Below are 24619 nucleotides of genomic sequence, written 5' to 3' on the forward strand. Positions count from 1 at the left end.
GAAGCTCAGTGAGGTGGTACATTAAAAGCGAGTACATTTAAATAAAGCTCTTCGAACTTTACTTAATCATGCACTTTGCTTTTTTTCTTGGATCTGTTACTCCAGCAAATATTTAACACATGCTAAAGGATCTTTTATGCAGAGCTTTCTGCCATCTTGCGAGAGGAGCTGTGAAGAGATGGCTGAGGTCCACAACCACTCTTAGAAGGAGGTCAATATTTTACTAAGAAGCCATAAGTGAAAGGTCATTACTGAGCTATGTAAATTTCACTAATTCAAAAAGCCCTTTGAAAATGTACAATGATTTTTTTTTTTTTACCTTTAATGCTGGAAATTTATTTTTCTTACCCAAGGAAAGGCTTTTATATATTTAGAGGTAAAATGTTACAAATCACCGTTCTTGCTCTAAATGAAGTTTGACTAGCCTGGGTAATTAACAGTCTCCTGCTATATAATGTATGCCCTTGTCCAGAATATTATCGGGTCACTTGCAGAAAATACTCAATTTAGACTTTTGGCCCTCTGACATTGACCTTGACAATTCTTTCCTTAGAGAAGTGTTTCCATGCTTTTATGATTCTAGGAGTGTCTAACGGGTATAAATCCCCTATGAGACATCTGTTAAATATGAAATAGAGCTACCAGGGAATAAAAGAAAAGCTAGGACAGGACGTAGCAGGAAGCAGTAACATGATTGATGGCTACTTTGGCTATGATGTCATATAGGGACAGGAATAATAGAAGCATCTTTAAGTTCGTTTATGATAATAGAAACATTCTATAGTTTAATGGCATACACAATTTGACACGTTGAGGGTGAATAACTATATATAAAACATCCACTAAGTGCAACCGTGATTAGATGGACTCCTGACTGCGCGAGAGTGGATCTCGGAACCTTTCTGTTGGGGCTCTTTTACCGGACGGACCGGAAAAGACGTGGAACCTCTGTCGCGATGTGGGTGGTCCGCAAGCTGCGATCCTGCGGGAGCCGTTCTTTAGGAGTGTTTACATCTAGGTGCCGGGCTACACAGGCCGACTGTTCTCGCTTTACCCCGTCGGCGGGTGAGTAGGTGCCGAAGTGCCCCCACACGCGCCCACCGGGCGGACCTGCTGTGCGCAGGCGCGGAGAGGGCGGCAGGCAGACGCTGGGCTCCGCGCGGGCTCGGGAAGAGACCCTTGCCTACCGCCCTGGCCTCGCTGTTGGCGAATGGCCGGCCAGGGCTGTCGCCCACCCCTTCCCAGAGGCCGGGAAGAAGAGCTGAGGACTGGTCCTGGCCGAGGGCAGCGCAGCCCGCGGACCTCCGCCGTAGATCCAGGGCTTTTGTCTCCGTTTGGTTGTGTGAGTTCCTTGGGAGCCGGCGGCTGCCTTGCGCGCCCGAGTCTCAAGGTCGTTGTGTGCGTTCTTCCTTGGCCGCGGGAAGGGCCGCCAGCTGCTGTCTTAGTTATACAAACACAATAACGTTGTATTGTGTCTTGTTTGCACTTATCTTGCCACTCTTCAGGAATAATTTAAGGCAGCTATACCACTTTTTGATCAATAGGTTAATTCAACAGACTATTGGCAGAGATTAAGAAAATAATGCACTGTACTTGATGTTTGTAGAAAATAGATTATTTGCTCCCAATGTTAACCAGAAAGTTAAGTTCATTCTTTAATGAAGCTCATTTAATAAATACTGTATGCCAGGCACTGGGAATTTTAAAATGAATGATAGCTCAAGGGCCTCTAAAAATGTTAGGATACCACTAAGATTAGGATATAATGACCAAAAAAAGAAAACTGAAAGGCCCACCAATGAAGTTAACGTTGGTCCTCTCATACAGTGAAAACTAGTCTAGCCAACAAAAAGGGTGATTGAGCCCTGGCGGGGTGGCTTGGTTGAAGTGTAGTCCCATACCCCAAAAGGATTGCAGGTTGGATTCCTGGTCAGGGCATATACCTAGATTTTGGGTTCAATCCCTGGTGGGGGCATCTACTGGAGGCAACCAATGGAGCTCTCTCGCCCTCTCTCTTGCCCCCCCCTCCTCTCTCAAATCAATCCTATATAATAAAACCCTAATATGCAAATTGATGGGATGGGATGTCTGGTGGCTATGATGCGCACTGACCACCAAGGGCCAGAAGCTCAACACAGGAGCTGCCCCCTGGTGGTCAGTGCGCTCCCACAGGGGGAGCACCGCTCAGCCAGAAGCCCGGCTCATGGCTGGTGAGCGCGGCGGGAGCCTGGCTGGTGAGCGCAGCGGTGGTGGCGGGAGTCTCCTGCCTCTGCTGCAGGTTGGTGGTAAGGAGCGAGGGGTCCCAGACTGCGAGAAGGTGCAGGCTGGGCTGAGGGACCCCTCCCCCCCACCCACCCCCCCCCCCCCCCGCCTCCAGTGCATGAATTTCGTGTACCAGGCCTCTAGTAAAACCATATTCTTGGTGAGGATTAAAAAACAAAAAGGAATGATTTAAATCAATGTGTATCCACCTGGAAAAATTATTAGGATATAGTATTAAGAAAGTGTTATAAATCAGTGTGTGTATTATGAACTTAGAGCTATATAGATGGAGATAGAGAATAGAGATACATAAAAATTTTAGTAGTGACTATCTGTGGTACAGTTGGTGATCTATCATTTAATCATATACTTTTTGGAATTTTTTTCAGTAAACATGTTTTTTATAATCAGAAATTTAGAAAAAAATACAATATAACTATTTCCAAATATTGGGAGTGAACATAGAAGGAGCACCTAATACATATTTGGGATCAGGTAATCCTCTGAAACAGGTATGTAGGGCGTTGTCTTGGAGGAGTTGGCCAGTTTTAGAAGCAGGTAGAGTGGCCAAAGGCACCAGCTTGAATATCTGTGAGGAGGTTTCTGGGAAACGGCCAAGTGTAGATGGAGGGCTGCAAATGAGGGCAGAGAGTGACAAGGGATGAGAGAGGAGACTTTTTAGGCCATGACAAGTCCTGAAAGGCCAGGTGTTCCTCCTGTGGTTGACTATTTTGAGGACAGTGGGAAATGACAGAAGAAGCAACATAATCAGGCTTGTTTTTAAGAAATAACGCTTGGCCTGGCTGGCGTGGCTCAGTGGTTGAGTGTTGACTTATGAGCCAGGAGGTCACGGATCAATCCCCGTTCAGGGTACATGCCCGGGTTGCAGGCTTGATCCCCAGTGGGGACTGTGTAGGAGGCAGCCAATTGATGATTCTCTCCCATCATCGATGTTTCTATCTCTCGGTTTCCCTTCCTCTCTGGAATCAATAAAATATATATTTTTAAAAAATTAAGAACTAACCCTTGGCAGTTATATAGAAAGTGGCACAGAGGCAGGCAAGACTAGGCTCTATGAGGCCTTAGAGTAGTCCAGATAATAAATGATGATTGCTGGCCTGAGATATTGGCAGAGTATGGGTTTTGTTCACTATCAGTACCTTATAGGGGCTGGATAAATGACTTTTGAAGTAAATGAAATTTCCCTCCATTACTTTAAAATCTCAAATACAAGAATAATCACAGATTCTGGTAGAGAAGGAATTGGTAGCATCTTATTTATTAATACAAACTGAATTGTTTCTCTCAATTATGATGAGGTGTTTTTTAAAGCCCTTGAGAATTCTGGCAATACTAATGACGGAGGGACTAATTTAGGGGCGGTGAGAGAGAGATAGGGGTCATGACTGAGTAGAGAGCAGGAAGGCTCTAAGGCTCAGTTTCATAATAATACCTTATTCCTTACCTATATGTTACAGTTTACATAATTATCTAATATCTCATTTGCCTACCTAAAGTCATAAAGGAGGTCGTATTTGAACTGGGTCTTAAAAGGTAGTCAGGTAGGTAGGCAGTACAGATGAAGACAAGACATGAAATATAAATAACAACCATTTGTCTTGGTATTGCTGTAATAAAATACAGGCTGGCTGACTTAGCAATTACAAATTTTTTTTTTTTTTTAATAGTTCTGAAGACTGGGAAACCCAAGATTCTGTGTCTGGTGAGAACCCACTTCCTGGTTCAGAGATGGAGCCTTCTTGCTCTGTCCTCTGGGATCTCTTTTATAAGGCCACCAAACCAATCATGAGGGCTCCACCCTTACGAGTTAGTCACCTTGCAAAGGCCCCATCAAATGCCATCACCTTGGGGGTTACAATGTGAATTTGGGGGGTGGGGGTGGGTTAAGACACAAACATTCAGACCATCACACCATTATACTTAAGAAAAGATACAAACTCATGATAAATTAACACGACTTGGAGATACCATTTTCTTCTATTAGATTAGCAAAGATAAAAAGGTTTGATAATACATTGCATGGTGACTATCAATGTGTTATCACTGTGGGGAAACCAACATTAGAAATTCTCATCTATTATCCACGGGTTTAAACATCTGTCAGTGGCAAGTACTAATGAATAAGTGCACATGCCATTTGACACAATTCCTGGGATTTTATCTACAGGTACTCTCAAACATGCATACATATATGAAATTACTTATGTAATTCAGTCTTATGTTTTTGGAATAGCAAGAAATTAGAAATAACCTAAACAAATGTCCATTAATAGGGAACTGTGCAAGTAAATTATGAGATATGCATATAATGGGTTACCATGCAGCCCTAAAAAAAGGATGTTCTTTGTTATGAAAAAAAACCTCCTAAAACATATTGTTAGGTAAAAAAAAGTAAGGTGTAGAAGAATGTGTGTACTGTGTTATATTTTGTATTAAAATAAGAGAGAAATTGATAAACAAAAATTATGTGTAAAATATCGCTGGAAGCTTACATACAAATCTAGTAACATTGGTGGCCTCCAGAGAGGGAAACTGGATAACTGGAGTCAGGGGATAAGAGAGATGCTTTGTAGTGAGTCTCTCTGTACTTTTTTTTTTTTTTTAAATATACTTTTATTTATTTCAGAGAGGAAGGGAGAGGGAGAGAGATGTAGAAACATCAATGATGAGAAAGAATCATTGATTGGCTGCCTTCTGCACACCCTTTACTGGGGAACCGAGCCTGCAACCTGGGCATGTGCCCTTTGACCAGAATCAAACCCGGGACCCTTCAGTCCGCAGGCCGACGCTCTATCCACTGAGCCAAACCAGCTAGGGCGCCTCTTTGTACTTTTAATTTAAAACCTTTTATTTTGACCTTGGACCTGGCCAGATTAGAGCGTCATCCCTACATACCAAGATTGTGGGTTTAATCCCCGGTCAGGGCACATACAAGAATCAACCAATGAGCCCTGACCCGTGTTTCTCAGTGGTTAGAGCATCCACCCGCATCCAAAGATCACGGGTTTGATTATTGGTCAAAGGCACATACCTGGTTTGCAGGCTTGTTGCCTAGTGCCAGTTGGGCATGTGCGGGAGGCAACCAATGTGTCTCTCTCACATCGATGTTTCTCTCCCTCCCCGCCCCCTCCTTTCCACTCTTTCTAAAAGTCAATGGAAAAAATATCCTCAGGTGAGGATTACCAAAAAACAAACAAACAAACAAAAACACTCAACCAATGAATGCATAAATTTGTGGAACAACAAATGGATTTCTCCCTTCCTCTCACTCCCAAACATCCCTCTCTCCCTCTTCCTCTCTCTCTCTCTCTAAAATCAATCAATAAAATTTTTATTTTGAAATAATTTAAGACAAGAAGTTGCAAAGATAGTAGAGAAATTTTCATATGCCCTTCACCAATTCCTTAGTGATAACATCTTAACCTAACTATAATACATTGTCAGAACAACAATTGACATTAATATAAAACAGTTAACTAAAGTACAGACCTAATTTGGATTTTGCCACATTTACATTTGTGTGTGTGTGTGACCACATGTAGAAATTTGTGTATCAACTACCATAATCAGGATACACAGAGCTGTTCCATAATCACAAAGAAATTTCGAGGTTCCACTCCTTTACAGTCAGACCCTAACCCCAACCTTAACCCTTGGCAATCTCTGACCTGTTCTTTATTACTAGAATTTTGTCATTTCAACAGTGTTATATAAATGGAATTGTACAGTATGTACCTTTTAAAAAAATGCATTTTTATTGATTTCAGAGAGGAAGGGAGAGGGACAGAAAGATGGAAACATCAATGATGAGAGAGAATCATTGATTGGCTGCCTCCTGCACACCTCCTACTGGGGATCAAGTCCACAACCCCAAGCATGTGCCCTTGACCAGAATCGAACCCGGGAACCTTCAGTCCACAGGCCGATACTCTATCCACTGAGCCAAACCAGCTAGGGCATTATATCTACTTTTATCATTATTTTCTTTTGTCTGCTTGCTTTGGGTTTATTTTACTTTCCTTTTTCTAGTTTGTTGAGGTGGTAATTTAGACTGTTGACTTGAGACCTTTCCTTTTTTCTAATATGCATATTTAGTGCTATAAATTTCCCTTTAAATACTGCTTTAAGTATGTCTATAGATTTTTATATATTGTGTCTTTTAATTTATTTCAGTTTTGTTTCCCTGAGACTTTGCCTTGACTCATGGATTGTTTAGAATTATGTTGTTTAATTCCTAAGTGTTTTGTTCTTTTCATGTTATCTTTCTATTATTTATTTCTAGTTTGAGTCCACTACAGTCAGAGAACATAGTTTATATGATTTCACTTCTCTTAAAGTTGTGAAGGTTTCTTTTATATCCCAGGATATGGTCTATCATTATGAATGCTCCATACATACTTGAGAGAGTATACATTTTATTTTTGTTTGGGTGGAATGTTTTGTAAATTTCAATTAGATTGTGCCCTGGCCAGGTGGCTCAGTTGGTTGGAGTTTCATCCCATACATCAAAAAGGTTGCGAGTTTGATTTCTGGTCAGGGCACATACCAAGGTTTTGGGTTCGATCCCTAGTTGTGGTGTGTACCAATCAATGTTTCTCTCCCCACCGCCCCTCTCTGAAATCAATAAACATATCCTCAGGTAAGAATTTTAAAAAATTCAATTAGATCTTATTGGTTGATGGTGTTATTCAGTTCTTCTGTGTCCTTGTTGATTTTCTGTCTAGTGGTACTATCAATTACTGAGAAAGGGGTGTTGAAGTTTCCAAATATAGTTATAGATTTATTTCTCCACTTAGTTCTATTTTTGCTTCACGTGTTTTGAAAGCCTTGTTTGGCACATACACATTTAGGATTGGTTTATTTTCTTGGTGGATTGTCCTTCTTATCATAATGTAATGAGCATGGTAATTTTCTTTGCTATAAGGTGTACTTTGTCTAAATGCTTTTGAACAGTTGAATGTTCTGCAGCAGAGTAAGTAGCTCATAAAGCAGGTTCCTACGTAAGTTTGAATATATGGACTAGATGAGTGCTATTTTAAAATGTTTTATATGACAGTTTTTTCTTCTGTAAAGAGTGCTGAGCATATGTATATGTCCATTTTATGTAGCTAACATGGAAGTGACAGAATTTGAATTAGTTTTGACATATAATCTCAGAATCAGTATTTCCCTAATTTAAAAGGTAATGTAGTTTTTTGACCCTATTTAATAGTTGACACTAATACAGATGTTCTCATTCTCCCCTTAAAAGGTAATATAGTTTTAATTTGAATATCATTTTTTATAATTTTGTGCAGTGTAATGTGGATGCAAAAACTAATGGTGTGAAAAAACTTTTACATATGCATACTTATGTTTGCCAACTACAATTTCAGAAATGTCTGATTAGATTTAGATGGTGGAATGCAAGACCTTTATTTTATATTTTAGAATAAAATCCAAAATTAAAAAAAAAACTTTTAGTTTCTTCAAGTACATGTATATTAAGGATTCATACTGTGCTTTCTCTAAACATTTAATTTTTTCCCCAATTTATCTAGAGAATCAGCTCAGTTGGACTCTACAAATTAAACCATGGGTTTTCAGTAAATACAGGATCATGTGGTTCAAATCCTATAGAATGACTTTTGCCTGCTTGAATACAATGAAAAGTTACAGGTAAGTTTATTCATTACTGTGGCAAATATTTACATAATTATGTAAATAATAGTTTTATATTGGTTGAGTTTAATAACCCAGTCAGTATTTAATAGCTCACATGATTTGATTAAAGTACTTTTATTTATCTACATAGTCTTGTGTTTTTTTAAATAAATCTTTATTGTTCAGATTATTCAGTTGTTCCTCTTTTTTTCCCCCATAGCTCCCCTCCACCCAGTTCCCACCTTACCCCCCCATTGTCCTCGTCCATAGGTGTAAGATTTTTGTCCAATCTCTTCCCGCACCCCCCACACCCACTTCCCCGAGAATTGTCAGTCTACTCCCTTTCTATGCCCCTGATTCTATTATATTCACCAGTTTATTCTGTTCTTCAGATTTTTTATTCACTTGATTTTTAGATTCACTTGTTGATAGATATGTATTTGTTGTCACTTTGTTGTTCATAATTTTTATCTTTACCTTTTTCTTCCTCTTCTTAGAGAATACCCTTCAGCATTTCATATAATACTGGTTTGGTGGTGATGAACTCCTTTAGTTTTTTCTTATCTGTGAAGCTCTTTATCTGACCTTCAATTCTGAATGATAGCTTTGCTGGGTAGAGTAATCTTGGTTGTAGGTTCTTGCTATTCATCACTTGCTATTCATCATCATTTCTTGCCACTCCCTTCTGGCCTGCATAGTTTCTGTTGAGAAATCAGCTGACAGTCATATGGGTACTCCCTTGTAGGTAACTAACTGTTTTTCTCTTGCTGCTTTTAAGATTCTCTCTTTGTCTTTTGCTCTTGGCATTTTAATTATGATGTGTCTTGGTGTGGTCCTCTTTGGATTCCTCTTGTTTGGGGTTCTGTGCTCTTCCTGGACTAGTAAGTCTATTTCTTTCACCAGGTAGGGGAAGTTTTCTGTCATTATTTCTTCAAATAGGTTTTCAATATCTTGCTCTCTCTCTTCTTCTGGCACCCCCATAATTTGGATGTTGGTACTCTTGAAGTTGTCCCAGAGGCTCCTTACATTATCTTCATATTTTTGGATTCTTTTTCTTTTCCAGTTGTGTGTTTTTTGCTTCTTTGTATTTCAAATCTTTGACTTGATTCTTGGGATCCTCTAGTCTGCTGTTGGATCTCTGATATTATTCTTTATTTCAGTCAGTGTATGCTTGATTTCTGATTGGTCCTTTTTCATATCCTTGAGGGTCTCACTAAATTTCTCTGAGGTTTCTAGAAGATTCTTGAGTAACCTTATAACCGTGGTTTTGAACTCTATATCCAATCTTTTGCTTTCATCCATTTCTTTCATTTGTGACTTCTTTGTCTCCGCATTTTGGCTGCTTCCCTGTTTGTTTCTATGTACTGGGTAGCTGCTAAGTCTCCTTGTGTTGATAGAGTGGCCTTGTGTGGTTGGTGTCCCATAGGGCCCAGTGGCTCAGCCTCCCCAATCACCTGAGGTGGACACTCTTGGTGCACCTCTTTGTGGGCTGTGTGCACAGTCTTGTTGTAGTTAAGCCTTGATTGCTGTTGGTATCACTGGGAGGAATTGACCTCCAGGCCAATTGGCTGTGATGACCAGCTGTGTCTACACTGGAAGATCTGTTGTGCAGGAGACACCCTTATGGGGCAGGACTTGCTTCAGTGGGGCTTTGGTGCTCACTGAGTCTGCCCCTTGCATGTGTCTCTTATGGATGTGAAGAGTTGTAATCTGGTATGGTCTCACTCTCACCACTGGGTACACTGGCTCTTGGATCTCCAAGGAGGTGCAAGGTCAGCCATTGTCTGGGGCTTCCCAGCAGGAGCTACAGAGACATCTGCATATTCCTCCTCTTTGTATGGGGTTTGGAAGTGCCCAGACGAGGCCCAGCTGTGAAGCAAGGCCACTGCTGCTGCCAGGCCTTGGGCCTTCTTTTGGAATCTCTGGGGCTCTCTGACCCTGCTGCAGTTTGTTTTAGGTGAAAGGACAGGCCATACATACGCAAAAGCCAATGCGCACAGCTTGGGTGGGGTTGTAAATTGTGTGGGGCAGGGTCTCCGGGAATCACCAGGGCGGAGCAAACAGCAATGGCTGCCCTGAACTGGAGAAGTCCCAGGTTCTCCGTGTCCCGTGTCCCCGTGCAGGAACAATGATCGCTGTGAGCACCTCTAAGAGTAAGCCGCCCTTGTGTTTCTGTCCCGATGCCAGACAGTCCAGTTTCTCCCCGTATGTGCCTGAGTCCCCCAGAGTCTCACCTGGAACTGGAGTTCAGAGCAAGTGGGAGCTTGTATCTCCGGTTTAAAGAGCAGCACATCCAGATGCCAGCACTTTCCGCGCCTCCGCACCTCTTACTGGTCTCAATGCGCTTTCTTCACCTCTCTAGTTGTGGAACTTCCACTCAGCCAGCTTTCCCGTGATTCTGGGTGGTAGTTTTTCTGCCATTTAGTTGTGGTTTTGATGTGGTTGTGAGAGGCAGCAAGTATAGGTGATTACCTATGCCACCATCTTGGTTTCTCTCTACATATTCTTATTTTTGCAGCAACTTTTAAATTTGGAATATGTCAAACCCACAGAAAAATTGTAAAATAATATATAGTGCATACACTTATCCATATACAGAGATAGATTTTATTTTTAATATAAGACTGTATGACTTGGAGAAGTATTTTTTACTTCCTCATAATATCCTTATGACAGGACACAAATAATGCAGTGCTTGAAATTATAAATTACTTGGGTGTAATATAAATAGTATGTTAAGGTGGATAAGTATACATTTTAGGTAAGATTGAATCAAAGTCTTTCTGTATTCTTATTTTATAAACCAACTTCTAACTTTGTAAAAAAATATTGCATAGCGTTAAGCTATGAGTGCATACTTCTACTTGTGAATGAGCTATCTCCTTTAAGCTTGGGTGTATGTGAAATCATTCTTATAGTCAACTGAGCAACCTTACATTAGGTAACAGTATAGTCTACTGTTACCTACAGTCTACTGTTACCTAATGTAAGTTAGTCCTTGATTACTGAGTCTTTGGATGAAGCGTGGAAAAGGAGGGTGACAGTCATAACATAATATTAAAGAAGAGTGATATTTATCTCTTAAAAGGATAATAAGGAATCCATATAGAATGTATTCTATATAGCTAAGGAAAACATAATAAAAATTTGAATGGCATTACCTATTTTATCATTACAACCTATTCTCTCTTACCCAAGAATCTTTGGAGGATTTTCCTATCATGTACTTTGACATGAAACTTGGTGTTGTTTTCTGTCTGATTCTTGTGTAGGCCTTGTTAGATCCCATCTGATTAAAAAAAAAAAATTTAGGTTAACTATGTGCTTGTCTGGGCCTCCAGTCTCAGATTATTAATTTGAGCACCAACTGTGTTCCAGGAAATGTACTAGTCACTAGGAATAAAATGGTAAGCGAGACAGTTCATGCTTTGCCCTGATAGTACTTATGTGTTAGTGGGGAGACCAGATCAAATAACCACATAGAAGTAGTATAAAGATGTATAGGACTTAAAATAGGGGAATATGACCCAGTTTTGAATGGGGGAAGACTTCTTAGATAATATTCCATTCAAACTAAGAGCTGAAAGAAGAGAAGGAATTAAATGGGTTTATAGAGGAAGGAATGGGTATCTATATATATATAAAAGCCTTAGTGACCGTTATGACAGGTTGACTGAACGACCAGTCAACCGGTCGCTATGACGATGCACTGACCACCAAGGGGACAGATGCTCAGTGCAGGAGCTTCCCCCTGCTGGTCAGTGCATTTCCACAGCCAACCTCCTGTGGCCGGCCAACCTCCTGTGGTCCCTCCCTCTGGCCGGCCGGCCGGCCCTGATCTGCCCCAATCGGCCCCGATCGTCGGCCAGGCCGAGGGACCCCACCCGTGCACAAATTCGTGCACCGGGCCTCTAGTAGTGTGAGAATAATGTTTCAGGGAGAGTGCCCTGGCTGGTTTGGCTTGGTGGATAGAGCGTCGGCCTGTGGACTGAAGGGTCCCGGGTTCGATTCCGGTCAAGGGCATGTACCTTGGTTGCGGGCACATCCCCAGTGGGGGGTGTGCAGGAGGCAGCTGATCAATGTTTCTCTCTCATTGATGTTTCTAACTCTCTATCCCTCTCCCTTCCTCTCTGTAAAAAATCAATAAAATATATTTAAAAATAAAAATGTTTCAGGGAGAGGTAACAATATATACAAAGTACCTGAGGAAGAAGCAAGCCTGGTCAGTTCAAAGAACTAAAAGAAGGCTCAAGTAGCTGAAGTGGGGAGGATGAGGAGAGAAGTAGATAGTTATGGAGAGCAGATTGGAGGGGGGTGAAGTAGGAAGCAGGCGGGCTTAATCAGGCTAGGATAATGATTAACATAGGAGATGATGGGAGCTTGGACTAGGATGATAGCAGTCAAAATGAAAAAAAGAAGATGGAGGCATCTGGCTTCAAATCCTGATTCTACCACTTAATCTCTCTAAGCTTCCCTTTTCTTATCTGTGTAATGGAGATAATCCTATGTAATAAAAGCCTAATATGCTAAGTGTCTGGTCGTCCAGTCAGCCATTCAACCAATCAAAGTGTAATATGCTAATGATATGCTAAGGCAACTCAGCCTCTCGCTATGATGTGCACTGACCACCAGGGGGCAGATGCTCCAACCGGTAGGTTAGATTGCTGCTGGAGTTCAGCTGATTGGGACTGAGTGAGATGGGCTGGACACATCCTGGAGCCCTCCCGCGGTCCCTCCCCGGCTGGCCAACCTTCTGCATCCCTCCCCAGCCGTGATCGTGCACCGGTGGCCTGGCTTGCACCCTCTCACAATCTGGAACCCCTTGGGGGATGTTGGAGAGCCAGTTTCCGCCCGATGGCGAATGACCGGTCGTTATGACATGCACTGACCACCAGGGGGCAGTTGCTCAATGCAGGAGCTGCCCCCTGGTGGTCAGTGCGCTCCCACAGGGGGAACACTGCTCAGCCAGAAGCCAGGCTCACGGCTGGTGCGTGCAGTGGCAGTGGCGGGAGCCTCTCCTGCCTCCACACAGCATTAAGGATGTCTGACTGATACAGGGAGCAGGCCTAAGCCATCAGTTGGACATCCCCCGAGGGCTCCCAGACTGCGAGAGGGCACAGGCTGAACTGAGGGGACCCCTCCCCCCCCTCCCCCCCCCTCCCCCCCTCCCCGAGTGCAGAATATCTACTAGTGAGATAATAATAGTAGTATGTAGCTACCTTGTAAAGTTGCCGGGAAGATTAGGTGAGATGATCTGACATATGTTGAATTCTTAAATAGTAACAACATTTAGTAAGTACTCAATAAATGATTATTGCTATCATTACTACTACTATTATTATTATTAAACTAGAGACCCAGTGCACAGGATTCGTGCACTGGTGGGGGACGTGGCCTGCAGGGATCGGCCCGCTGTAGGAGCGCCGCTCATTCCGGTCAGCCAAGCGTTGCTCCCACTGTGGGAGCGCACTGACCACCAGGGGGCAGCTCCTGTGTTGAGGGTCTGCCCCCTGGTGGTCAGTGCGCATCATAGCGACTGGTCGACTGGTTGTTCTGGTTGTTCCACTGTTCGGTCGCTGGGCTTTTATTACATAGGATGTGACCCAGAAGGCCAAGTTTTGTGGTTTCATTTTCAGCGTAACTTACTTCAAAAGCAAATTAATTGTTTCATCTGTGAATAAAATGTATTTTAAGCAGTGTGATTATAAGGAAACTTGATTTTGAAGCATCAAAAATGAGTAATACATGTATTTAGAATCTAATAAATTATAGATTAGAATATCTTTGTACATACTATACTCATGTTACATTTTTAAAACCTGCAGTTTTTGCCTGGCTCTTCATTTTGACCTCTTAGATACCCTTGGACAAGACTGTACAGTACTTCTCGAACCACTGTAGACAGCAGTGAGATGAAAACCTTCCTGGCCCTGGCTCACAGGTGGTGGGATGAGGAAGGAGTATATGCACCTCTTCATTCTATGAATGACCTGAGGGTGCCATTTATTAGGTAACGTTACAGAAATTCTAAGTCTTTTAACATGCAAGTCTTTTTAATAATTCATCTTCTTTTCAGTTCATTTTTCTCTTGGTTTATACCTAGGTTCAAAAATGCTGTATTTTAAGTTCACTTTAGGAATTAGGGAGATTCTCTTCAATGTCCATTGTTTGAAACCATTAATTTTTAAATAACATCCAAGTTCTAGGGTGCTTTTGTAAATTAACTTGAAGCATGTTTGGACATTATCTGGTTAATTAGAATTAAATCCTCATGAAAAGAAACTAGGGTCCTATGGCATCAAGATAATTTTACAACAACTTTGACCTTTAGTCAGTTCTGATAAAGGGAATACTACTGAGATAGTTCAATTCAACAAATATTTATTAAGAACTTACTTTGTGTAGAGCTTGTGGACTAGACACTATAAAAGCTACTAAGACATTCATCATTTGAAACATAGTCCACGTACTTCAGGAACTTATAGTTTGCTGTCAGAGGTAAAGGCCAGGGTTCATTAGACTCCATTTATAAAGAAATTGTTCATTCATTCTTATGTTTATTCATTTATTTGTTCATTAAACATTTCTGAGCAGCCGAGATGGGCATGGCACTGGGATAGATACAGAATGTCAGACTCACACTGCTCTCAGGGACTTGATTGGTTTTTGCTGGTTCATCATTGCAGCACAAAGGGAAATATGGGCATCTTTTTATTATTACTGAATTTTTGGAAACACTAAGGCAGGGAGAAGCAAAATGTCGTTTTTTAGGTTAGATCAGAGGTTCTCAAAAGTGTAGGCCCTGGACTAGCAACATCAGTATCACCTGGGAACTTGTTAGAAAAGCAAAATTCTCAGGTCTCACCCTGGACCTATTGCTTTGGTTGCAGGGGTGGGTCAGATAATTCTCATATATTCTCAGCTTGAGAACTACTGTATTCAGGCTACCGTGACACCGTCATTTAGACCGTTCTAAAAAAGATCACCCTGGGTAGTGCAAGTTATGGTTAAAGTTTAGATTTTATTCTGAGCATAATTAGAAGCCATCAAAGGGAATGATATGATCAAAATTATGGTGTAAGGTAGTCATTTTGGGTGATGTGTGAAGAATGGATTGGATTTCATTTGAAATGGGTCCTTTCAATATGTTATAACATTCTGAAGTTATCTATTTGACCACTATCAAGGTTATTCTTAGGAGTCAATTAATTTTAATAGCAATAACAGATATCCTAAGGTATCTTTATTATGTATAAGACAACTTAAAAGTTTAGTTTTCTATACTGTTAGGTATATATCTATCAGTGTGTGAGTGTGTGTGTGCGAGTGTGTGCATGTGCTTATGTTTGCATATCTGGTAAAGTATGACTAAGTATGATAATAAAAGTATTACTATAGTGATCTTAGAATTAAGTTTATCTGATTTGGATGCCTATTTACATGATCATGAAAACACCATTAAGTTAGAAGATTAAAAGAGACTCAATTTAGAAGGGAATATAGGCCAATTCTGAAAATATAGATTTCCAATCTGCTTTTTCTAAGCCCTGTAAATAACCTATTTGTCGCAGACATGAAATGGTTGTAGCAAGTACTGACCATATAGTTAATAGGTGACATGATATCTCAAGCAAATAAATTAGGTTAATCTAAACTAGATTATTTTTAAAGTTTTTCTTTAGGTCATGACTGTTTAAACTAACAATTAAGTCATAATTATTGCCATATTAGGGGTCAGTGCACGAAATACATGCGGTTGCCGTCTGGGTACTCTCTCCCTTCCCCCGGCTGGCCCCGCCCCCTGGTCAAACTCCGGGACAACTCCTGGTCGAGGGGACAGTTTGCATACTATGCTTTTATTATATAGGATTATTTCAAGAACTTTACTTTAAACCTCCTGCTTTTGATTATTAAAAATATCTTATAAATTAGCTCAGGCAGTACTGCTTAGTGGTTGGGCATCGACTAATGAACCAAGAGGTCTCTAGTTCGATTCCTGGTCAGGTCAGGGCACTTGCCTGGATTGCAGGCTCTAGCCCTGGGAGAGGAGGGTGGAGTGGGGGAAGGGGGGCGTGTAGGAGGCAGCCAATCAATGTCTCTCTCTTATCAAGGTTTTATCTCTCTATCCCTCTTCCTTCCTCTCAAGAAAATTCAATAAAGAAGTATTAAAACAAAAATATCTTGTAAATTAAACAGTTATTTAATTCTGAAAATAAAAGATCTGTTTACCCCAAAAATGAATAATTCATTTTAAAATGAGAATTTAATATTTCATTGAAAAAATGTACACTGTTAAGGTTTAATTGATAAAAATCAATAATTTTTATATGTTTTGAATTTTTTAAAAAGAGACAATCTTTTAAAAACAATTGCTAATCACCAGCCAGGAAAACCTTTGTCTGGGATGAAGATTCTTGATGTTGGCTGTGGTGGTGGATTGTTAACTGAAGTAAGTGACTCACAACGTTTTCTTTAAAAATATAAAAATTGCAGAAAATTATAGTGAGGATTTTTTTTTCTTTTTTATTACAGAATAGCTTTGGAAATTTTGGTGTCTCTTCTATCCCAAGAGATTAGGCAGTTTCCACTGTTTGGGTGCTGTGATAAGCCGTCCTTTGCCTTTGCTTCCATATTAAAACCTAACAGAGTTTTGCCGGCTTGTAGGGCTCTTCCCTTGTCGGGTGCTTTAGAGTACTTGGAAGAATACTCATTCTCTCTGTGAAGATTTACTTTAGCTGATAGTAAATTTATGCACTGTAGCTTTATTTTGTATTCTCCTATCAATGCTGCATCATAATCTGATCTCTGAAAGATATTTTAAGCAACAGTATAGGATATAAATCTAAGTGAAGGATCAATGGGATGTGGTCTGTCGAGGTCCATAACAGCAAGTTGGGAGTGAGCCTGATTGAGGCCTTAGATGCATAGCTAAGTTCCACATGCATAGAAAACATGTTCTTCATGTGGCTGGTCTCTCTGACATCAATTATAAAATTTCAGGAAATGTAAAATATGTGAAAATACATCCCTTAGACTCAAGAATAGGTGGTATATCAAGTTATAAATGAGTAAGATTTTGCTATATGTATTCTACAATCTTCTCTGTGTGTTAGTGCAGATCTGATGTCTCTAAAGTTAAAATAATTTGATTTATACTTTTAACTTATTGACTAAAGAGTTGTAAAAGCTGTACAAGTTTTGATAAATATTAAGGCTGTGTTTAAAAGTGAGCATTTCATGGGAAGTGATTGAATATAAAAGTTGAAAGAAGACTTAGCTATGAAGAATCATTTCTAGTCAGTCATGGAAAAAAGCTATCAAGAAAAAATTGTTTCTTAGGCAGTTTGAATATCATACAGTTTTGCTGTTTTTATATGTTACATTTGTTGCACTTTAAATATATCAGTACTGTACTGTGTGCATATTAAATGTACCTAGAAAATACAGACGATTTTTTCATGAGTTTTAGTAGTTCTTCATGAGTTTTGTGTTGTGATTATTGTTCTCATGTTTAAGCTTTTTATTATGGAAAATTTCAAACGTGTACAAACTAGAGAAAATAGTATAATGAATTTCCATGTTCCCATAAAAAATCTCCAATATTTATCCACTCGTAGTTAATCTTGTTGCCTTTTTGATAAGCTTTTTATTGCTAACATTGTTCCGTTTTCTTCCTGGGGGTAACTTTTTTTTTTATACTATCAGCCTCTAGGGCGGCTAGGGGCTTCTGTTATTGGAATTGATCCCGTGGATGAGAACATTAAAACAGCACAGCGCCATAAATCATTTGATCCAGTCCTGGATCAGAGGGTAGAATACAGAGCGTGTTCCCTGGAAGAGATTGTGGAAGAGACTGCAGAAACATTTGATGCTGTCATAGCTTCTGAAGTTGTAGAGCATGTGATTGACCTAGAAACATTTATACAGTGCTGCTATCAAGTGTTAAAAGTAAGACTTTCGGAGTTTACTTGTTTGATTTTGCTTTTCAGTGTGTATACATAGCCATAGCAATAAGTGCTTCATAATACTTGAAACCAGGAAACCAGAACCAGGGGCAGTATCTCTGCTGGAGATTACTTCTGCCTCTCAGCCTGCCCTCAATACCAGTGTTTTCCAGATCCAGTGTCTTGATGTCCAGGGAGCTTGAACAATGTTGGTGTTGAACATTATAATACAACCAATAGATTTATAGTGATATTTTTCCATTGATATAGTCTAGTTAAATACCTAATAGACATTGAATGATAATTACTAAAAAATTTGTTTGGATTAACATTTAAAAATCAATAAAAATCATTATCAGCATAAATTGACTTAGCATTTGTTAAGCACTCTATATGTGATATGTTTAAGTTTTCAGCTTCTAAAAGAATCTTCATGCATATGACCTCACTTGATCTTACCTACAACTAAGTTAGGAAGGTAAGGCAGGCATTGTTATGACCTCCTTTGACCAGTGAAGATCAGGATTTGGGAGATGTCGAAGGTCACTTGGTACTGAAGTGCAGTTTAAAGCTACATCTTTTGATTCCAAATCTGGTTTTTCCCATTACATTATTATTGTTCTATAATTTTCCACAGCCTTAGTCCTCTGGAAATGATTTCAAATTTTCTTTTAATAAATTTCCCTAAAATAGTATTATTATTATATTATTATTTTTATTATTATTATACTAGAGGCCCAGTGCACAAAATTTGTGCACGGGGTGGGAGTGTGTGTGTGTGTCCCTCAGCCCAGCCTGCACCCTCTCCAATCTGGGACCCCTTGAGGGATGTCCGACTGCCCATTTAGGCCTGATCCCACCGGGCAGTAGGACATCCCTCTCCCAACCGCTCGCCTGCCTGCCTGCCTGATTGCCCTTAACTGTTTCTGCCTGACAGCCTGATGACCCCCTAACCACTCCTCTGCGAGCCTGATCGACGCCTAACTGCTCCCTGCCAGCCTGATCGCCCCCAACTGCCCTCACCTGCTGGCCCGATCGCCCCCAACTGCCCTCCTGTGCTGGCCCGGTCACCCCTAACTGCCCTCTCTTGCCAGCCTGGTTGCCCCTAACTGTCCTCCCCTGCAGGCTTGGTCCCCCCCAACTACCCTCCCTTGCAGGCCTGGGTCCCCCCCAACTGCCCTTCCCTGCAGGCCTGATCATCCCCAACTGCCCTCCCTTGCAGGCCTGGTCCCTCCCAACTGCCCTCCCCTGCTGACCTGATTGCCTCCAACTGCCCTCCTTTGCAGGCCTGGTCCCTCCCAACTGACCTCCCCTGCTGGCCTGATCATCCCCAACTGCCCTCCCCTGCTGGCCATCTTGTGGTGGCCATCTTGTGTCCACATGGGGGTGGCCATCTTTGACCACATGGGGGTGGCCATATTGTGTGTTGGAGTGATGGTCAATTTGCATATTACCTCTTTATTATATAGGATTGATTCTGTTATATATGTATTCAGGAGGTAACACCCTGAGGTCAAGAGCTAAAAGAATGCAATGCTTAGTTTTAGCCCTTACCTAAATAGAGCTTTTTAGAAATGGTTTTTCTTTTGAATAATTTTAGATTTATAGAAGAGTTGCAAAAATAGTAAAGTGTTCCCATATACATTTTACCCAGTTTCCCTTATTTTTAGCAAATTTCCCCCCTAGCTCTATTAAGATATAATCGACATATAAGTGTTTCTTTCTTTTATATATATATATATATATATATATATATATATATATATGTATGTATATATATATATATATATATGTGTGTGTGTGTGTGTGTTTCTTAAGAATATATTTTAGAATATTGGAGTTTTATAGAGAAAAGTTACAATGTGTGATGAAATAGTGTTTGATATTTCAGTTTTTCATTTAAATGGACTGGGCAATATTTCAGGGCCTTCTTTTTTCTATTTTTGGTTTGGGGTGGTATTTGAGATATATTTTCTTTCTTTCTCTTATACATGTACATATGAGATAGGGCAAAAGTGGATTTACAGTTGTGAGTTTGCAAAACACAGTTTATTATTGTATTATTATTTATTAATCATTGGTATTATTTTTTTCACATATAAACAACTGTAAACCTACCTTTGCCCCACCCTGTATATAGTTATATGATTATTTTGGAGAGACTCTTTGGCATTTTATCCTCACCAGGCTAATGAGAATGCATAAAAGAGGAAGGAGATGGTAATGTCCTTGCTATTCGTGGGAATAAATATAGGAAACATTATCAATATAGTCACTAAAATATGGCAGACTGAACAGTTTCATAAATGGCTTGTATTTATCTAAAATGCTTATCTTGATCTCTTCATATTCTTTATACCAGCAATTTTTAACCTTTTTCATCTCATGACGCACATAAACTAATTACTAAAATTCATGGTGCACCAGAAAATATATTTTTTTGCTGATCTGACAAAAACAAAAAAGGGATAATTTGGATTAATTCATACCAGATGGCTCTTGTTGTGTTTGCTGTTATCATTTTTCTCTTTGACAATCTAAGGGAAAAGAGGTTAGTCCCCCTGACTACATAGTCAGGAATTGCATGTTTTAAAAATTCTTGCAGCACACCAGTTGAAAATCACTGCTTAATCCTAATGAAAGAAAATAAAAACGAAAAAATTTCAAGCCTTAATCATTAATGTTCTTTTCAAAGAACAATTGCTGGCATTGCTTGCCTGCACAAGATGTAGAGCTGTCCGCTGTACCAAACAAGTTAGACAGAATCCACACCTGGAGGGAAAGCAGTATTGACACATGTTAAGACATAAATGTGGACATGTAACAAGGAAGAGCAGCCTGATCTCATTTCTATATTTTTATTATTAAGTAGTTGATATACACAAAGCAATAATATAATATAAACATAAATCATAGTAACGTATGATTTTAAGAGTTATAAGCACTGTTGCATAAACTCAGTGAGTGTATTGGCAGTGGACTGCCTTTATTAATGAATTTCCCAAGGGAAAAAAATACAATTTTAGTAAATTATATTCTATTCAAGCTTATATATCTTAACTGCACTTAAATTATTTGGAAGGGCCCTGGCCAGCTTGGCTCAGTGGTTAGAGTGTTGGCCTGCTCACTGAACCAATCAAGGGCACATGGTTGGGTTGCAGGTTTGATCCCCACATGGGGGAGGCAACCAATCGATATGTCTCTCTCACATCGATGTTTCTCTCTCTCCTTCCCTCCCTTCCACTCTCTTTGAAAAGCGAAGGAAAAAATTACCTCGGGTGAGGATTAACAACAACAACAGCAAATTACTATTTGGAAGAAAGGAAAAGGGTGGGGGAAGGGAAGCCTTTACCTAACTGATGTTCCTGACATTTAAAATTTTACTTCTATTTTTTAGCCTGGTGGTTCTTTATTTATTACTACAATCAACAAAACACAGCTATCCTATGCCTTGGGAATTGTTTTTTCAGAGCAAATTGCAGGTATTGTACCAAAAGGCACTCATACGTGGGAGAAGTTTGTTTCACCTGAAAAGCTAGAGAGCATTCTGGAATCAAGTAAGTATTAAGAATTTTTCCAATTAAGAATTTTCAAGGCCTAGCTAAATGTTTAATGTACCTATGATTAATAATCACACAACCTAGCACTTAAATAGGCCACAGTTCTTTGGATGTTGGTTTCATCTCAACTAGATCATAAACTCCTTGAAGTTAGGATTAAGTATTAGATACCATTTTCTCTCACCTGGGGCACCTAACCCAGAGCCAAGCAAATCATAGGTGATCAGTGAATACCTTTTGGCTGTTTAGTCCTCACATGTTTAAGGATGAGGTACAAATGTCTTATTTACACATCCTCAGTTTGTCCTGTTGAGGCCCTCCTTATAATAGCTTATCGTACATATTATGTTTCCTGATTTCTCCCATACTCAAATATATATATTTTTTTAATTTTTAAAAATATTTTTATTGATTTCAGAGAGGAAGGAAGAGGGAGAGAGAGATGGAAACATCAATGATGAGAGAGAACCATCGATCAGCTGCCTCCTGCATGCCCCCTACATTGGGGATCGAGCCCACAACCCAGGCATGTGCCCTGACCAGGAATTGAACTAGTGACCTCCTGACTCATAGGTCGATGCTCAACCACTGAGCCACACTGCCTAGGCACTCAGATATATTTTGAACTTCCTTGTCAAGTTTTATATATTTTATGCTTTTTATAGCATGCCTTATAGTTATTTTGGTGTTTTTAAGCCCCTTTCTGGCTTGTAAGGTCCTTGAAGTCAAACTAGGTCTTTTTTTTTTTTTTTTAACTATGTCTCTTTTTTGTACTCCCTGCAGTGCCTAGCTCTGCTTTACTCATCATGAACATTGGACTTACGTGTTAGATTCCTATTAAGTAATAATGTTTATCAGTTCATTTATTTGGCAATTGATATTCCTGTCAAGTACTTAGACTCATGTATATCTCATGTTTTTTGTTCATAAACAATATATCAATAAACTTGATTTTACTTGGAATATTATCAGTCCAATGCAATGTAGTAAGTTCTAAAGATTTCTGCAAGTAACTTTGTTGAAAACAGAGTAGAAAAAATATTTTAAAGAAGCTTTATAGGAACAATCACTTGTTGACAGGTATGTATTTTCTAAAAACAGTTAATGTTTATTGAGTACTTACCAAATTCCAAGTGCTGTGCTACTTTATACACATATCTCATCTAATTCTGACAACTCTGTGTTATATGTTCTGTCCATGGGAGAAAACTGACATTGAGAAAGGTGAAATGAATTCCCCAGGATCATCTGTTAGGTGCCAGAGCTGGGGTCTGAGGCCAGGCAGTCGGCTTTGGAGTTTATGTTCTGTGCTGCAGTAAAGGGTGATCGGCACATGGTGACCAAGTGTTTTTGCCTGTTGAGTTGGACGTCCTTGTTTAACATGGAGAGTTGCATGAGACTCGGCTCTTGAAAGGTAAATACTTATTAAATCTACTCTTTGTGATATGTTTTTCAGATGGTCTGTCAGTTCAAACTGTGGCAGGAATGATCTACAACCCCTTCTCAGGCCATTGGCATTGGAGTGGCAATACCAGCCTTAACTATGCCGCTCACGCTGTGAAGCAGGAGCTCCCAGTGCCCGCTGAGCTTGTTTTAAAGGCGGAGACCGAAAAGCTCTGAGCTGATGCCACCACCAACCCAGCTGTGCACGATGAGCGGAAGAAATGAATGTTTCCAAGGACCTTAGGAACATGGCTGAAAGCCTGATGTTCACAAAAACAACAGATATATCATTTAATTTTTGAGAGAGGTTATGCAGAAAAGAGAATCAATAAAAAGGGCTAAAACCTTGGAGAACAGTTTTTGTTGTTTCATCTAACAGCTATTTTCAAGGAATTATTCTGTGGATAAAAATGGTTTGTCCTGGTATTGTGTTCTTTAGGAGTTTAGGTTCCTCAGCCTTTCTTAAATAAATAGGATAGGCATATTTGTTAAATAAATAGGGTAGGCATATTTATAGGAAATCACTCCATCTTACAGATTATATATATACTAGAGGCCCGGTGCATGGAATTCGTGCACAGGGAGCGGTTCCCCTCAGCCCAGCCTCTCGGGGGATGTCCGACTGCCTCTCGCAGTCCGAGACCGCTGGCTCCTAACCGCTCGCCTGCCTGCCTGCCTGATCGCCCCTAACCACCTCTGCCTTTCCCCACACCCGGGACCCAGGATTCCCTCTGGCTGGCCGCAGGCACCCAGGACCCGGGCCGGCTTCGCCTGAGCTGGCCGCAGCCACAGGGGACTGTGGGTGGGCGGCTTTGCCTGGGCCGCAGCCACAGGCGCCTGAGGCCACGGGGCAGGCGGCTTGTCCCTCTCCCAGGCTGCAGGTGTAGGCACAGCCGCTGGTGCCCAGGACCACAGGGTGGGCAGCTTGTCCCTCTCCCGGGCCGCAGGTGCAGGCGCTGGCGCCCGGGACCGCAAAGTGGGTGGCTTGTCCCTCTCCCGGGCCGCAGGCGCAGGTGCAGGTGCTGGCACCCGTGACTTCGGGGCGGGTGGCTTGTCCCTATCCTGGGCCACAGGCACAGGCACAGCCGCTGGTGCCTGGGACTGCAGGGCAGGCAGCTTGTCCCTCTCCCCGGCCGCAGCCCTAGCTACTGGTGCCCGGGACCGCGGGGCGGGCGGCTTGCCTCTCTCCCGGGCCACAGCCTGGCTGGTCCCCATTCCTCTCTTGAGAGCTCATTTGTGCCTGGCTGGTCCCCATTCCTCTCTCCTCAGTGTTGAATGTCTGAGCAGTTACAGTGTGAGGGCGTGATGACCATTTGCATATCAGCTCTTTATTATATAAGATGTTTTCCAGCATGTGTGTGTATACATATGCACTATAATGTTTTAATTTAAAGGAATCTGTATTGTCTTTGATGTTTGGGTTTGTTTTTGTTTTTGGTTTTAGTTGAAGGCAGTTATGCTTCTGACTGATGAAAACCAAGTATAGTTTTGTACCACTTATATTTAAGAAGATAACATTTTTCCCTTTAAATTTTAGTTTGTTGGAAAGCAAATGGACTGTTAAGTATATGCTTAAGGATTTGGATTTAAACATTAAAATCCAGAAGTTCAGATTGTACTGGACATACTTTTGTATATTATTCCATAAATGTTTTATGGTGCCTTTTTTTTTTTTTAACTAGAAAGGATTTTTTTAACTCAATTAAAAAATTCAGTTAAGGAAATTTCCTTTTTCAATTTTTATAA

The 24619-nt window shown here is 40.6% G+C and overlaps 1 protein-coding gene across 1 annotated transcript; it reads left to right on the forward strand.

The window, feature by feature from the left end:
- The first annotated feature begins 926 nt into the window (after positions 1–926).
- COQ3 (coenzyme Q3, methyltransferase) lies at positions 927–24619 on the forward strand. Its single transcript, XM_079779872.1, has 7 exons — positions 927–1065; positions 7824–7941; positions 13784–13936; positions 16276–16375; positions 17632–17874; positions 21268–21427; positions 22887–24619. The coding sequence occupies exons 1-7, from the start codon at positions 957–959 to the stop codon at positions 23048–23050; spliced, it is 1047 nt and encodes a 348-aa protein (XP_079635998.1). The 5' UTR covers positions 927–956; the 3' UTR covers positions 23051–24619.

This window comes from Cnephaeus nilssonii (genome assembly GCF_951640355.1).
Source record: "Cnephaeus nilssonii genome assembly, chromosome: 9".
NCBI lineage: Eukaryota > Metazoa > Chordata > Mammalia > Chiroptera > Vespertilionidae > Cnephaeus > Cnephaeus nilssonii.